The sequence below is a fragment of the Phocoena sinus genome, chromosome 15, assembly GCF_008692025.1.
Source record: "Phocoena sinus isolate mPhoSin1 chromosome 15, mPhoSin1.pri, whole genome shotgun sequence".
Classification (NCBI taxonomy): domain Eukaryota; kingdom Metazoa; phylum Chordata; class Mammalia; order Artiodactyla; family Phocoenidae; genus Phocoena; species Phocoena sinus.
Window position 1 is genome coordinate 59170438 of NC_045777.1, and position 13895 is coordinate 59184332.

Consider the following 13895-nt stretch of genomic DNA (forward strand, 5'->3'; position numbering starts at 1 on the left):
GAATTACCCAGGCAAACAAAAGGGAAGGGTGTTCCAGTTAGTGGGCATGGCTTGAGCAAAGGCCTAGAGGGCAGAAGTCTTCACCACTAACCAAGGACACTCCCTAGATGACACTCACCTTCCCACTTCCACAGGGTGGCCCTGGATGTGTCCTTCCACTGCAAGCCTGCCACGAAGGGCAGCCGCCCATTGTACTGCACCTTCAGGTATGTGCTGCTCTCCACGTGGGGCTGGCGGAGGCTCAAGTGGTGCAGCTGCGTATGGAAATCCACCTGCCTCGCGGGCACCTGCAGCACAAACTGGAGGAGACCCACACCCAAGATGCAAATCAGATCACGCTGTTCCTGACCTAGAACATTCCATTGGCTCTCCACTGCCACCTGAGATCCCTGGCTACCAGGAATTGCTCCACCCCACCCCACCCCAAAAAGAAACCCTGCACTCATTAGCAGTCACTCCCCATTGCCTCCTTCCCATAGACCCCAGAAACCTTTAACCTACTTTCTGTCTCTATGAATTTACCTAGCCTGGACATTGCTTACAAATAGAATCATCATTGCTTACAAATAGAATCATTGCTTACAAATAGAATCTTACAAATAGAATCATACAAAGGCCTCTGTGGCCTTTGGTGTCTGGCTTCTTTCACTTAGCACGATGCTTTCAAGGTTCATCCATGTTGTAGCAGGTGTCAGAAGTTCATTTTTATTACTGAATAACGTTCTATTGTGTGGATAAATCACTTTATCTATTCATCCATTGATGAACATTTGGGTTGTTTCTCCTTTTGGGTTATTACGAATAATGCTGCTATAAATGTTTTGTGTGGACATAAGTTTTCAATTCTCTTGAGTACCTAGGAGTAGAATTGTTGGGTCATATGGTAATTCTGCGTTTAACATTTTAAGGAAACACCAAACTCTTTTTCCAGTCACACCATTTTATGATCCCACCAATATGAGTTCTAATTTCCCTGCATCCTCACCAACACTTGTTATTGTCTTTTTTTTTTTTTTTTCTGTTTCAGCTATGCTAGTGGATTTGAAGCAGCATCTCACTGTGGTTTTGATTTAATTTCCCTACTGACTAATTAGGTTAAGCAACTTTTCATGTACTTATTGGCCACTTGTGTACCTTCTTCAGAGAAATATCTATTCAAATCCTTTGTCTTTTTCCTGTTGAGTTGTAAGAGTTCTTCATATATTCTGGATACAAATCCCTTATCAGACATACGATTTGCAGATGTTTGCTTCCCTTCTGTGAGCTGTTATTTCACTTCCTTGATGGTGTCCTTTGAAGCACAAATGTTTTTAAGTTTGATGAAGACCAAAGTATTTTTGTTATTACTTATACTTTCAGTGTCATATCTCAGAAACCCTTGCCTAATCCAAGGTCATAAAGATTTACTCTTATGTTTTCCTCTAAGAGTTTCATAATTCTTAAATTTAGGTCTACAACCTATTTTGAGTTTGTTTTTATATATGGTATGAGGTAAGGGTCCAACTTCATACTCCTACACGTGAATATCCATTGTCCCAGCACCATTTGTTGAAAAGACTATTCTTTCCCCTCTTCAATTATCTTGGCACCCTTGTCAAAAATCAACTAACTGTAAATACGAGGGTTTATTTCTGGATTCCCAATTCTACTCTGTTGGTCTATATGTCTATCCTTACACCACTACCATAATACTGTCTTAATTACCGTAGATTTGAAGTAAGTTTTGAAATCAATAAAAGTGAATCCTCTAACTTTGTTCTTCTCTTTCAAGACAGTTGTGTCTACTCTGGGTCCCTTGAAATTCCACATGAATTTTAGGATCAGCTTGTCAATTTTAGCAAAAAGATAACTCGGGTTTTGATAGGAATAGATGGGGACCATTGAATCTGTAGATCAATTTAGGAAGTATTGCCAACTTCACATTAAATATTCCAATCCAAGTACATGGGATGTCTTCCCATTTATTTAGGTTTTCTTGAACTTCTTTCAACAATGTTTTGTAGTTTTGAGAGTATTAGTTTTACATTCTTTTGTTAAATTTATTCCTATTATTCTTTTTGATGGTAATGTAAATGAAATTGCTTTCTTAATTTCATTTTCAGGTTTTTCATTGCTAGTGTAGAGAAATACAACTAATTTTTGTATATTAATCCTGTATCCTGAAACTTTGATAAACTCATTTATTAGCTCTAATAGATTTTTTGGTGAGTTCATTCGGGTCTTCTATATACAAGATCGTATCATCTGTAAATAGAAATAGTTTTACTTCTTCCGTTCCAATCTAGATGCCTTTTCTTTCTTTTTTCTTTTTGGCCTAATCAACCTAGCTAGAACCTCCAGCACAATGTTAAATACAGATGGTGAAAGCAGACATCCTGACATCCTATCTTGTTACCGATCTTAGAGGGAAAGTACTTAGCCTTTTGCCATTAAGTATGATATTAGCTGTGGGTTTTTCATAGATGGCCTTTATCAGGTTGAGGAAGTGCCCTTTCATTGCTAGACTGTTGGGTACTTTTATCATGAAAAGGTATGGTGTTGTGCCAGATACTTTTCTGTGTCTATTGAAATTACCATGTGGTTTTTGTCCTTTATTCTATTAATATGATGTATTACCTTGATGGATGTTCAAGTGTTAAACCAACCTTGCATTCCTGGGATAAACCTCATTTGGTCATGTTGTGTAATCCTTTTTATATATTGCTGAATTCAGTTTGGTAGTATTTTCTTGTGGATTTTGCATCTGTGTTTATAAGAGTAATGGTCTTTAGTTTTTCTTTTCTTATGATGTCTTCCTCTGGTTTGGGCATCAGGATAATAATGGCTGCATAGAATGAACTGGGAAGAGTTTTCTCTTGACAGATCATTTAGTCAATTATTTTATAGTAAATTTATTTTATAGTAAATTAAGTCTGGCACTGTTCAGTCCAGCCAAGAGGCTAAGAGCCTGAGGTTTGAAAGGAGGCAGACTGGACTTTCAATCCCAATTCTGCCACATAGTAGCTGTGAGACCTCAGCTAAGTCTGTTTACACCATTTCTCTTCTGTAAAGTGAGAAGAGATAATTCTTGCCTCACAAGGATTAAATGAGATAATACAAACAAAGCCTCTGACACATAGTCTGGCAATAATTAATGGCTCACCATTGATCACTCTGCCTTTCCCTCTTCTACTCACTGTCAGCTTCTTAAAGATAAAGATTATCTTACTCATACCTGTCTCCCCAGAACCTTGCATGGTGTCTGCCACGCTTACGAAGGCTTGCAGAAATGCTGCCACAAACCTCTAATCTCTTCACTAAGACCCTTGGAGCCAGATGTTTTCCAGAAATAAGAAACTTCTTCTGCTTCTGTTGACAGAAGCAGGGTATGATCAGAGGTAGGTAAGGTTATCCAAGGATGACTTCAATCAAGAATATGATTCAATAGGGGCTTCCCTGGTGGCGTAGTCGTTAAGAATCTGCCTGCCAATGCAGGAGACATGGGTTTGAGCTCGGGTCCAGGAAGATCCCACATGCTGTGGAGCAACGAAGCCCATGTGCCACAACTACTGAGCCTGTGCTCTAGAGCCTGCGAGCCACAACTACTGAAGGCTGTGTGCCTGGAGCGTGCTCCGCAACAAGAGAAGCCACCGCAATGAGAAGCCCGCGCACCACAACGAAAAGTAGACCCTGCTCGCCGCAACTAGAGAAAGCCCGTGCACAGCAACGAAGACCCAACGCAGCCAAAAATAAATAAATTAATTAATTAACAACAACAACACGTGAAGTTCTCCAAGGTCCATTGCTAAAGGACATACAACATGACTCACCAAACAAAACTAAGTGCTTGTGACAGCTCCACAGAGCAAACGTATAGAAAAAGATCTCCTTTCCAGTTCTCCAGATTATAACCATGGTTCTCTCCAGGCAGCTGAGGAGGGGACCAGGAAAAGTGATGGTAACTGTGAAAGGGAATTTTAGCCTTACTTTAAATGTTATATTTTTTCACAAGGAGAATTTATTCATGGAGTATTGGTATGATTTAAAATCAACTTAATACTTAGGAATGAAGTTAAGCAGGGAGGCAAAAGACTTGTACACTGAAAACTACAAAACATTGCTGAAAGAAATTAGAGAAGACATAAATAAATGGAAAGACATCTTGTGTTCCTGAATTGGAAGACTTAATATTGTTAAGGTTCAATACTACCCAAAGCAATCTACAGATTTAATGCAATCCCTATCAAAATCTCAACGGTATTTTTTTTGGAAGAAATAGAAAAGTCCATCTTAAAATTCATATGGAATCTCAAGGGACCCACAAATAGCCAAAACAATCTTGAAAAAGAAGAACGAAGTGGGAGGTCTCACAAAGCTACAGTAATCAAAACAGTATGTTGCAACATAAAAGACAGACACATAGACCAATGGAATACAATAGATTGCCCAGAAATAAACTCACATTTATGGTAGGGGGAAAGGACTGCCTTTTCAACAAATGGTGCTGGAAAAACTGTATATTCAATGCAAAAGAATGAATATACACAGTTCAACTCAAAATGGATCAGAGACCTAAACATGAGAACTAAAACCATAAAACTCTTACAAGAAAACATGGGATTGAAAAGCTTCGTGACATTGGATTTGGCAATTGATTTATTGAACATGACACCTAAAACACAGGCAACAAAAGTCAAAATAAATAAGCTGAACGACATCAAAATTAAACATTTTTGTGCAACAAAGGATGCTACTCATAGAGTAAAAAGGCAACCCACGGAATGGGAGAAAATATTTGTAAACTATATATCTTATAAGGCGTTAATATCCACAACATATAAAGAACTACAATTGAACAACCACAACAACAAAATCAAGAAACCTGATTCAGGGCTTCCCTGGTGGCGCAGTGGTTGAGAGTCCGCCTGCCGATGCAGGGGACACGGGTTCGTGCCCCGGTCCGGGAAGATCCCACATGCCGCGGAGCTGCTGGGCCCGTGAGCCATGGCCGCTGAGCCTGCGCGTCCGGAGCCTGTGCTCCGCAACGGGAGAGGCCACAACAGTGAGAGGCCCACGTACCGCAAAAAAAAAAAAAAAGAAAAAAAGAAACCTGATTCAAAATGGGCTAAGGATGTGAACAGACATTTCTCTAAAGATGATAATTAGACAGCCAATAAGCCCACGAAAAGATGCTCAGTGTCATCAACCACTAAGGAAATGCAAACCAAAACCACAAGATTCTCATACGCATTAAGATGGCTACTATAAAAAAAACCCAGAAATTAAGAAGTGCTGGTGAGGATGTAGAGAAACTGGAACCCTTGTGTGCTGATGTTAAGATGGTGAAATGGTACAGCTCCTATGGAAAAGAGTATGGAAGTTTCTCAAAAAATTAAAAGTCAGATTATTGTATGATCCAGCAATTCCACTTCAGGATATACACCCCCAAGAATGGAAACCAGGGACTCATACAGATATTAGTACACCCACGTTCATAGCAGCACTCTTCACACAAGCCACATGTGGAAGCCAAGTGTCCACTGATGAATGAATGGATCAAAAAAACGGGGTCCATCCATACAATGGAGTATTATCCAGACTAGGAAGGAAATTCTGACTCATGTTACAATGTGGATAAACCTTGAGGATATTATGCTAAGTGAAATAGGCCAGTCACAAAAAGGCAGATGCTATACAATTCCACTTATATGAATTTACCTAGAGTAGTGAAATTCAGAGAGACAGAAAGTAGATTGGTGGTTGCAGGGCCTGGGGGAGGGAAGGATGGAGAGTTACTGTTTAATGGGTACAGAGTTTCAGTTCTACGAGATGAAAAAGTTCTTGAGATAGACGGTGGTGATGGCCGTGCAATATGAGGGTGCTTAATGCTGCTGATCTATATGCCTAAAACTGGTGAAAATGGTCAACGTCATGTTACATATATTTTACCACAATTAAACACTTTTAAAAACAATTAGGAAACTCAGAAAGGTAACGTGTGCCTTATAAGAGCACATACCTGTTCAGGGGCTAAGCACTCAGTTATTCCTGATTTACCAAAAAGAGCTCACCCTCCAGGAAAACCTGCAAGTGAACCGTTTCCAAAATGCATTTTTACGCTGGAAATCTGTATTTCCCAAGCCCCTCTTGCAAACTGCCCCTTGGCACACCAGCAAATGTTTAACTGCCCCAGGGGCAAGGGGGCTGGAGATGCCACAGGTAAGGTCTCTGAGCCTGAGTTTTAGCTCCTGCGTCCTTGCAACCAAGACCTGCAGGGACAGGCAGCGGGGCTGCCCAGCTGCCATGTGCAAGCTGAGCCCCAGGGACGCGGCTCTGCGGAGGCTGGACTCACCTCCATGAAGTAATTGCTCAGGGCTGGGCCCGAGTCGTTCTGGAAGGTCTGGTTGATGCGGAGGTGCCTCTTGTTGCGGCTGTCATCCCAGTGCCTCCCATAGCTCGCCTCCAGCTCCCAGTGGAGGTGGCCTGAGCCCTCCTCATGCCGCAGCTGGACCTGGGACACCCCACCAGGGAGACCCCCAAGGAAGCCTTGTGTACGCAGACCTGAGCCTCCCCACAACCACCCGCCCTGAGATGCAGGCTTGCTTTTCTGGGGTGACAGCTCTGTAGGAAGCACAGATTTTTTTGCACTGGTTTTGATCTTGTAAAATATTGCATTAGAATACGATTCACCTTCACAGTTTCTGGTGTCCCCTTAAATTCTGGCCCCGAGGTGAAAAGCTAACGTGCCCCACGCTGGTCCATGCCCTGACAAGGAGTAGAAAGAGTCAGCTGCCATGGGAAGATGACTCCTGATCTGCTTCATATGAACCCAAAATCTCCCCCTGCCCTCACTCTCCCACAGCAGCCTCCGGCTCCCTGGACAGATCCTCTGTGGATCGGGCCTTCCCACCTGTGGGCTCCTGGCAGCCGCTGTCTCCTCCTACCTCTGAACCACAGGTCGAGGCAACACAGGCTCATCCATTTATTCACTCACTGAACACGTTTTCCCCCAAGTACCAAGTAGATACTTCGCTGGGCACTAGATAGCCAGGAATGAAGAAGCCAGAAGCCCCCTCCCTTGTGGGGGCAACAGTTCAGGGGGAGAAGCAAACTCGTAACAATTAATAAAGGAACAGTCACTTCTCCCTTTTGCTCACCCCACCAGCCACTCTGATGAACTGCCAGTTCTTTAACCGCTCCAATCACCCTCCAGCCCCAGGACCTTTGCACTTGCTGTTCCCTCTGCCTGTGGCACACTTCCTTGGGAACAGAACTATCTCATATTTTAATTTTCAGCTTAAAATTCATTTCCCCCAAAGAAGCCTTCCCTGCTGCCCTGTCCAAATTAGACTCCCCTGTGCTACGTTCTCTCGGCCTCCGTCCTGTTTACCACCCATGGAACTTAACGTTTCCCTTGATTTGGTCCATGTCTCTTGCTCTCTACCACACACCCTCCCCCAGCAATGGAATGGCAGAGACCAGGTGCTGCCTTAAGCACAGCTCTCCCCTAGTGCTGGGTAAAGAGTAGGTATTTAATAAACACCAAATGAACAGGGGAAAGATGAGACTAAAGTTCCAATTCCTAATCCATTCCCATTCACAACCTTGAGTAAATACATCTCTCTGACGATGGGTTCAGGGTGCTCACCCACCACTTCCCTAACCCCGGGGGCTCTCTCCAGACCCCCCGCCCAGCCCCGGCACCCACCTTGTGGCTGAATGCTGGGATCTGCGTGCAGTGGAGCTCGTGGTCCAGCTCCAGCTTGTAGGTGGCCTCTGAGCCGCTCTCCACCCGCAGCTTCTGCCTGGTGCTGCACTCCTGTACCAGCTGCTTCGCCTGACCTGTGCAGGGCAACCCAAAAACCCCTGCCCTTCCTCTGCCAGGTAGCCCTCCATCCTCACTGCAAACAGAGGAGCGTCCAGTACAGCCCAGCTTCAGCCAGCCCCCTGGATCTGCCTCACCTAATGTCACTCATTGGAACCTGCCGATGGGGAGGTTTTAAGAGACCGATTTATGTCCCCCCCCAACACACACACACACACACACACACACACGTAGTGTTTTTTGTTTGTTTTGTTTTTTTTTTAACAGGCAGGTGCTCAGCTCCACACAAAGCCAATGGGATGACTCACTAGCTAAGGAGCCTCATGGTGAGGCCAAAACACCCGAGGTGACAGTGGCACCTTAGCCCTTGGAGCCACAGCCCCGGGAGACGGTGCAGGTCCGGCCACTCCCCACCTCGCCCGCAGCCAGCATGCGGTGCCGTACCCAGGAGGCCATACTTGATCCTCAGGGAGCTCGTCCAGAGGCGGGCCCGCTGCCGCAGCAGGCCTTGGGTGCGCACCCCCACAAGCCCTGGCACGAAGAGCTCGCCATCCAGGGCCACCACCTGCTGCCCTTCCTCCACCTTCTTCTCCAGCAGTGCTGCGGGGAGAGCAGGCATGGTGTGGTCATGGCCTGCGCCCCAGAGACTGACACCCTACCCCCAGCACCAGGTGAGGAAAGGAAGTGGGAACCGCCCAGGTGGGTATCGCGATAGAACCAGTGCCTGAGTCTCCGCCAAGGAATGCTGCCATCAGGGCCACTGACAGTGTTTTGCACTGTCCAGGTGGCAACCCCAAAAGTCACTTTTGTGGGTCCAGACCAAAAGTTTTAAATAAAGTAGAACAAAATAGAATGGACCAGAACATAAATGACAGTGCATCAAGGATCATCAGGTAAATTTCACCTTCTGAAACTTGTTTCTGCTACACTGATATTCAGCCAGATCACACAGGTATAGCCATGCAGGTTAAAATATCAAAAATGCATAGGCTTCCCTGGTGGCGCAGTGGTTGAGAGTCCGCCTGCCGATGCAGGGGACACGGGTTCGTGCCCCAGTCTGGGAAGATCCCACATGCCGCGGAGCGGCTAGGCCCGTGAGCCATGGCCGCTGAGCCTGCGCGTCCGGAGCCTGTGCTCCGCAACGGGAGAGGCCACAACAGTGAGAGGCCCACGTACCGCAAAAAAAAAAAATGCATAGGCCAGCTAGTCAACAGCCCTAGCCACTCACATCACTCCCCAGGAATCTCCAAGAACACCCCACGAGCGGCATCGCCAGGAGGGCTCCAAGCCAGCTCTGGCACCAGGGTGGGCATCTGGTCAGATTGGTCAGTACCCAGGCCAGGCTGCATGCTCAAGATACAAACAGTGCCCCATGCGATTCGGGTCAAAATGCGAAATGTGTTTTTTACACATTGTGTGACATGTAATGTGGGTCAGAATCCAAACACCCCAAAAGGTGCTGGTTGACGGTTCCTGCAGAGCAGTTGAGCGCATTGGAGGGGCATCTGGGGGACTCAGGCAGAAGCTGCGAGCAGATACAGAGCCTGGATTTTCCTTGGATGGAATGTGAATACTGGGGGATCGGGTGATGGGGACTCCAAGTGGGGCACTCCACCCTCCCCTCCCCAAGCCTGGCCATTGAAGAAAAGTGGCAGAAAGGGGTCCCTCCTCCTACCTGACACATGGGCCTGGTCACTCAGCAGGTTGCTCAGTGACACGGAGAAGGCCAGCCTGCTGCCTGCCTGCCGGCTGAGGTTCCCGGCGAGGACCACAGGGCTGCCCGATGTCACCAGTTTCACCTCCAGCTGGGCCTCGATCCGCTGAGCCTCACCACCTGCTGCTGGCCACAGGTTGCTCCGGCCCTGGAAAGGCCCCAGCATCCCTTGAGGGGACAGGCTCTGCCAGCAGGCTCCACCCGGACCGCAAGAACCAGGAGCGGACAGAGGGCAGGAGACACAGCCTGGCTAATGGGCTTCTAGGCTGATCCTCCTGCAATTTCTTAAGCTCAATATTGTTCAAAACAGGTCATCTCTGTTACAAATTCAAACATAAGTTTGAAGGACCCTTCCTCCCTATCCCCCCAACCTCAACACCCCATCCAATCCATCAGGGACTCTGGCCAGCTCTCCCTGCAGAATATTCAGGGACCCGACCACTTCAGCCACCTCCACCACTGCCCCAGCTTGAGCCTGCTCATCGCCACTGTGTTCCTGTGACATTCTTCTCCCGGCTCTCCTGGCTCCCACCCTGGTGACCAGGGCAAGCCCTTCCATAGGATCATGGCACACCTCTCTTCCTCAGGGTAAAAGCCAAAGTCCTTGCAAAGGCCAACAAGGCCAAGACTGTCTCCGGAAGTCAGCAGTGCAGCCCTGGCCAGACGCAGGCAAAACTGCCCACAGACACCGGGAGGCAGGACACACAGATGGCCCCAAACGTGCTCTGTGTCTCCATCATTGAGGTTTTCCAGAGCAACTACAGCCCGTAGCCATGGCAGCTGTCATCTCTGACGGCCACCCCAACTGTAGACCAATCCCAAGGACCTCTCTGCTGCTGCCAGCTGATCTGTTTACCCAAAAGATGTAAAAACGACCTATTTCCAGACTGTCCACTACTTTATACTCTCTTGTAAATCCTGTTTTTGCCTTTGTTCCTTGACAACGGTCACAAATCACTCTCTTCTGATCACTCTTTGGCAAAGCCTTACGTGATCTGTCCTCCCACCTTTCTGTCCCTTCTCCTATTCCGCTCCAAGCACACGGGGGCTCAGGCTGTGCTTCGGTGCACTTTCCTGCCCCAGAACCTTTGTACATGTTGTGCTCTTTACTTGCAATACCCTTCCCCCAGAGAACCACATGGCTCTCTTCTGCACACGCTTTATGTCTTAGCTAAAAGCTATCTTCTCAATCAGGCTTACCCTGTCGGTCTATTTTAAACTGAAGCCGTGGGACTTCCCTGGTGGTCCAGTGGCTAAGACTCCACACTCCCAATTCAGGGGGCCCGGGTTCGATCTCTGGTCAGGGAACTAGATCCCACATGCCGCAACTAAAGATCCCGCATGCCGCTACTAAAGAAAGATCCCGCATGCTGCAACGAAGATCCCGCGTGCTGCAACTAAGACCCGGCGCAGCCAAATAAAATTTTTTTAAATAATAAAAATTTTTAAAAATAAAACTGAAGCCAACCCTCAGACCCTTCTTCTCACATAACTTCAGACCCCTGGATCCAGCTCACTGATTCCCTTTTCCTATCACAACAATTTGCTTATTTATTTTACTGATTATCTCTCCTATGGGAATGTAAGCTCCAAAAGGAGAGAATTTTGTGTATCTCTTTTGTGTGCTGTCTTCCCGGCACATTGTAGGTGCTTGATAAACAGTCGTTGAATAAGTTAATAAAGACAATGAAAAATATAGGTTTCGTTCCCCTTCTTGGTCTCCCAGTCTCCCTCAAGGCAACCACTGTGTCCACTTCTTGGGCATCTTCCAGAGACAGCATGGGCCTATATGTATGAGCCTGTATGTATGTGTGTATGTGTGCGTGTGCACGCACGTGTGTGTACGTGTGCACTCCATCACACACGTGCACGTCCCCTCTTACTCTGCACAAAAAAAAGATGCAGGCTCTCCACTCTCCTCTGCTTCTCTCACTTAATGGTGTGTCTTGGAGATGATTTTCTCTGGTTTGTATCAGAAGCTTCTCGGCAGTAGCTGTAGTTGTTCTCAAAGTGCAGCCCATGAACAGGATGATTGCAGAATTTCTCATCCAAACCAGGACACTTAACGGTTAAAGAGACCACTAATCATATTGAGCTGGGTCAACAGTAAACTGGGGCTCTCCAGGTAACCTGGGACTTGGGGATGCTCTATCATTGCACCCAGCGGAGGGGGCACTGAAATCTAACACTTTCCTCCATGCCATCCTTAAACCCCATAAACACGCAGCTGAGTCGAACCCAGCTTTGCTGCTTTGCATTCCTGAGCTCATCTGCCTTAGTTTCCTCATCTCCTATGGGCTTACCAAGAGGACTAAAAGAGGGACCCGGGGTCAAAGTCACCCGTGCCCCCCCCCCCCCCACCGAGAACAGGCTTTGGAAAGTTCCAGAGCCCCAGCTGTTACCGTTAATCATGATGGGTCTGAGGCAGCTAGAACTGGAGTTTCTCTAAAGGCCAATGTTTCCAGGCTGCAGACAGCCCTCTGGAGAGCGGCAGGCAGGTCTGCAGGGAGGTGCAGGCAATCAGCACTTGTGCGCTTAGTGAACAGGGATTGCTTCGAGGGCTCCCGGGAGCTCTGAAAACGATTTGTAGTCTCAGCCGTCAAGCAGCTGGGGCTTTAGGGGGAAGATGCTCTCCCCTGATATTTGGTCTTCCCACCCGGACAGGAAGCAGATCTAGGAGCTGAGTGTGTGTTTATGTAGCAAAAATTCCAGCCCTGGCTCCAGACTTTCAACCCAGACCTCTCTGAGAAATCACTGGAGACCGAGGCAGAATCATCAGACTCACGGCCAAAGGGGCCCAGAGGTCCTGCTTGGCAGGAGCGAGTCTACACCTGCTGTTTTTGTCCTTTTTGGAGTCACTGACCTGCCTGAGCATCAGATGGAAGGTCTAAACCCTCTCCCCAGAAGGGGGACAGACACAAAACTTCTGCACAGTTGCAGGGGCTTCAATGGACCCACTGAGTCCCATCCAGGTCCTCCTGGTTGAGAACCTTAAAAAGTACCTATAACGAAGAGAAAAATGCACACACCTTTGCTCCAGGAATTCCACTGCTAAGAATTTACCCTGAAGGTGGAAGGGTGATTTATAAGACCAAGAACCCGGGAAAAACTCCAGAGCCCTCCACTACGGAACCAGCTAAATAAATTCCATCCCATTGACTATTATCTGGCCATTCAAAATACATGGTAGACATTCTTGTTTTTAAAATAAAAGATGGGGGCGAAATATATTGATATCTATTTGGGGATTGTGGGCATAGATGATTTCTAAGAGGAGTCACAGAAAATGAACAATGATTGGCTTTGAGGAGGGGCGTAAGGGAAAGTTTTTAACTCTATACCTATGCTGACCAATAGAACTTTCTACAATGATGGGAAGGTTCTAAAAAGTGGCCAGTGCAGCTGAGAAAGCATATCTTTAACTTTCTGTTACTCTGACTCACTTAAATAGTCATGTGTATAGGGGCCATCGTACTAGACGCTCAGTTCTATGCCCTTCTGTACCTTTTGAACTTGGAATCATTTAAATGTATTACCTATTTTTTTAACTAAATTAAATTGTACCAGTATGTGCTGGTACAAAAAGATATATTTTTGACTGAAAAAAAAAAAGCAGCATGCAAAGAATAAAACTAAACTCAAAGGTTTTATAAATCTATAGTATTATGGGTTGAACTGTATTATGGGTTGAACTGTGCTCCCCCTCAAAAGAAGTTGAGGTCCTAACCCCCAGGACCTGTGAATGTGACCTTACTTGGAAAAAGGGACTTTGCAGATGATTCAATGAGGTCATTAGGATGGGTCCTAATCCAACATGACTGGTAAACTTACAAAAAGAGAAATTTGGACACAGATACCTATAGAAGGCAGACAACGTGGAGATACAGGGAGAAGACAGCCATCTACAAGCCAAGAAATGCCTGAGGCTACTAAAAACTAAGAGAGAAGCATGGACTAGATTCTCCCTCACAGCCCTTAGAAGGAACCAACCCTGCCAACACCTTGATTTTGAACTTCCAGCCTCCAGGACTGTGAGGGGAAAATTTCCATTGTTTAAGCACCCCCAAATTTGGGGCACTTTGTTAATTAAGGCAGCCCTGGGGAACTCATACAGATCTCTTGGTGTGTGCATTGACATTTCTTCTGGAAATCTGGGGAGCGGCACTCTTTCACTTACCTTTTTTTTTTTTTTTTTGCGGTACGCAGGCCTCTCACTGTTGTGGCCTCTCCCGTTGCGGAGCACAGGCTCCGGACGCGCAGGCTTAGCAGCCATGGCTCACGGGCCCAGCCGCTCCGCAGCATGTGGGATCTTCCCGGACCGGGGTACGAACCCGTGTCCCCTGCACCAGCAGGCGGACTCTCAACCACTGCGCCACC

At 46.6% G+C, this 13895-nt stretch overlaps 1 protein-coding gene across 1 annotated transcript in view; it reads right to left on the reverse strand.

The window, feature by feature from the left end:
• LOC116740470 overlaps nucleotides 1-13895 on the reverse strand; it is a 176760-nt gene that overhangs the window by 109720 nt on the left and 53145 nt on the right. The window contains exons 23-27 of the mRNA XM_032606118.1: nucleotides 9480-9666; nucleotides 8249-8404; nucleotides 7688-7821; nucleotides 6332-6490; nucleotides 119-299 (exon numbers count right to left, since the gene is read on the reverse strand). Of these exons, the coding sequence (XP_032462009.1) occupies nucleotides 119-299; nucleotides 6332-6490; nucleotides 7688-7821; nucleotides 8249-8404; nucleotides 9480-9666 (817 nt within the window). The remainder of the gene's footprint in view (nucleotides 1-118; nucleotides 300-6331; nucleotides 6491-7687; nucleotides 7822-8248; nucleotides 8405-9479; nucleotides 9667-13895) is intronic.